This window comes from Salvelinus namaycush, chromosome 34 (genome assembly GCF_016432855.1).
Source record: "Salvelinus namaycush isolate Seneca chromosome 34, SaNama_1.0, whole genome shotgun sequence".
NCBI classification, from domain to species: Eukaryota; Metazoa; Chordata; class Actinopteri; order Salmoniformes; family Salmonidae; genus Salvelinus; species Salvelinus namaycush.
Window position 1 is genome coordinate 33354164 of NC_052340.1, and position 3241 is coordinate 33357404.

The 3241-nt window shown below is 48.7% G+C and overlaps 1 protein-coding gene across 1 annotated transcript; it reads left to right on the forward strand.

The window, feature by feature from the left end:
- The first annotated feature begins 501 nt into the window (after positions 1–501).
- On the forward strand, positions 502–1893 carry LOC120028489 (vegetative cell wall protein gp1-like). The gene is made up of 3 exons (XM_038973692.1): positions 502–543; positions 1037–1091; positions 1340–1893. The coding sequence occupies exons 1-3, from the start codon at positions 502–504 to the stop codon at positions 1891–1893; spliced, it is 651 nt and encodes a 216-aa protein (XP_038829620.1).
- The last annotated feature ends 1348 nt before the right edge of the window (positions 1894–3241 follow it).

Here is a 3241-nt window from a genome sequence, read left to right on the forward strand (position 1 = left end):
GTTTTGCTGACTGCTTGGTGCCTGGGCTTTAATACCCTTAAAAACAGCTTGCAGTTGCATGTTCTTATCATGGCAGCGATGCGCTGGTTCTGATACTTAAATAAGATTTCATCCCCAGCTCCATGGATTAGAGCAGTGAAAAGATTCAACTGTCACACATTATCTTCCCCACACCGACAGAGAGAGAGAGAGAGAGACGATGGGGAAAACATGCCTTTGAGACTGTGATATGTCTGTTAGTCTTACCTCTCTCTCTCTCTCCCTCTGTCTGTCTCTCTCCCCATGTCTGTCTCTCTCTCAAGTAAAGCTACCAGATCATAACAGCAGTGTGACACCTGATATCCCACCCTACAACATCCCTATCCATGCTTATTCTAATGTCCTCTCACCCCTAATGACGTGTAAGTGTCTGCTGGATCATTAACGTGAGCTGACAGTGTATCACAGTGCTGTTTCCTTCGCTGAGTGGCCAAGGCTAGGTGCTGGCTGTTGTCTCTGTTGATGGTTCCCCACAGCGCAGGGCAGGAGGAGAGTGGTGAGGAGGTGACATTTATAAACCACACCAGCTCTCTGTTGTCTCCACGAGCTGTCATCTGACAGAAGGCAGCTGAGTCCAACCGTGCTCCTGCCTGCCTTCTGCGGGAGCCAGGCACATGCACAGATAGAGGTCTGCCTGAGCACCTGCCCTTTAATGAGAAAAGTGCCCTGTCAGATTGGTGACGTTATTTAATTATTAAATATTTATTTCACTTTTAGTCTATTTTCTCACTTTTTATTGAAATTAATTACCCATCAAACTAGCTAATTTCAATGACAAAAACATCATGGAAAACGCCCCCTCCCCTGCTCGTTCACAGATCCAACTGAGTCTTGTTAATCGATGCAGATTGGAATCTTATGTCTCCAACTATCGAAAAACTATAAACACAAAATGAGCTAGATAGAAATAGAGATGCAAAGTTAAATCGTTGAGAAGTCATAAAACTGGCTTTGATTACACTCAGAAACAGCCAATAGGTCTCTGCCCTCCAAATAGTCTGACAAGCCCAACATTAGAGACCAGAAGGAGCGGTGCGGTGTGATCTGTGAAGGTAAGGACAGAGCCAGGAGTGCAGAGTGACAGGTGATTAATACACCAGGCAGCCAGCAGCACTTATTCACCATTCTGATCTGAGGAAATTATTTCAAACCAATGTTCCTGGATTCCCTCCTCCCAGCCCAACTCGCCCTCCTCCCTGCCCACCACACCCTCCTCCCTTCCCATTCGCCCTCCTCCCATCCCCCTCACCCTCCTCCCAACCCCCTCGCCCTCTTCCTAGCCCCCCTCACCCTCTCCCAGCCCCCCTTGCCATCTTCCCAGCCCCCTCGCCCTTCTCCCAGCCCCCTCGCCCTTCTCCCAGCCCCCTCGCCCTCCACCCAGCCCCCTCGCCCTCCTCCCAGCCCCCTCGCCCTACTCCCAACCCTCCACCCAGCCCCCTCGCCCTCCTCCCAGCCCCCTCGCCCTACTCCCAGCACCCTTGCCCTCCTCCCATCCCCCTCATCCTCTTCCCAGTCCCCTTGTCCTCCTCCCGTCCCCCCCTCACCATCTCCCAGCCCCCCTCGCCATCTACCCAGCCCCCTCGCCCTTCTCCCAGCCCCCTCGCCCTTCTCCCAGCCCCCTCGCCCCTCGCCCTACTCCCAATCCCCTTGCCCTACTCCCAGCACCCTTGCCCTCCTCCCATCCCCCTTGGCCTCTTCCCAGTCCCCTTGTCCTCCTCTCAGCCCCCCTCACCCTCCTCCCAGCCCCCTCGCCCTTCTCCCAGCCCCCTCACCCTCCTCCCAGCTCACTCGCCCTCCTCCCAGCCCCCTCGCCCTCTTCCTAGCCCCCTGACCATGCCCTTCTCCCCAAAATGAGCTTTTCACCTTTAATTAGCCCACGTCTGGCTCTGCTCACTGTCCACACCGTGTTGCTGTCCACACCCATTAACACAACAACAAAAAATGTGTTTGGAGAAAACAAATGCCTTCTGCCTCCCTTTCTGAAGTGCGTTTAACAATGTCCTCGAGCCACCATTTTCCATTGCGTGAGGAAGTTCCGGGAAACAAGACATCCATCAACTTGACAGACAAAACAAATTACAGGGTGAACAGAACCTTAATGTGTCACCAGAGCTAACGGTGTCAAGGCTGGCTGCCAATCGACCCACACACTGCTCTCTTCTCTCACTCTCTACCCTGGCCTTTCTACTAACAGACCTGCAGTTACATTTAGGTTCTAGGGAGATGAGTTTGTCTAAATACCATTAAGGCATTAAAACCTGTTGAGGACAGAGGGCGCTGTTTTCACTTTGGGGGAAAATCGTGCCCAATTTAAACGGCCTCGTACTCAATTCTTGCTCGTACAATATGCATATTATTATTACTATTGGATAGAAAACACTCTCTAGTTTCTAAAACCGTTTGAATTATATCTGTGAGTAAAACAGAACTCATTTTGCAGCAAACTTCCTGAAAGGAAGTGGAAAATCTGAAATCGATGCTCTGTTCTAGGGCCTGCCTATAAATGTCCTTCATATATATCAGTATACATGCACTTCATACGTCTTCCACTAGATGTCGACAGGCAGTGAGAGAAGAAATGGAGTGTATAACTTGATCTGGGGTCGAATAAAAGCTCTTTGTATGACGTGTCACCAGTTTCCTATTTTCTGGAGCGCGCGCGAAGGGACCTGGTATTGCCTTCTGAAAAGCTGTCGTTATAGACGACTAATATCTCCGGCTTTGATTTTATTTGATAAATGTGACAATATCATCGTAAAGTATGTTTTTTCAATATAATTTTATTAGATTATTGAAATTTCTTCGGGACGTCAGGCGTGTTGCGTTGTGTGCCTTTGTTCAGGAAGGAGAGCTTCGCTCTACTTTGCTAGCTTTCCGTGCTAATTGACTGGAGAAGAGGACATTCTAAAACCAAACATTGATTGTTCTGGACAAAGGACCCCTTGTACAACATTCTGATGGAAGATCATCAAAAGTAGGACCCATTTTATGATGCTATTTCATATATCTGTCGAACATGTTGTACTAGTAGTTTGCGCCCAGATTTTGGGCACGCTCTCGCTATAACTAAGCTGGATGTCGTAATGAAGTTATTTTTAGAATTCTAACACGGCGATTGCATTAAGAACTAGTGTATCTATCATTTCCTATACAACATGTATTTTCTAGTAACGTTTATGAATAGTTATTTGGTCAGAATAGT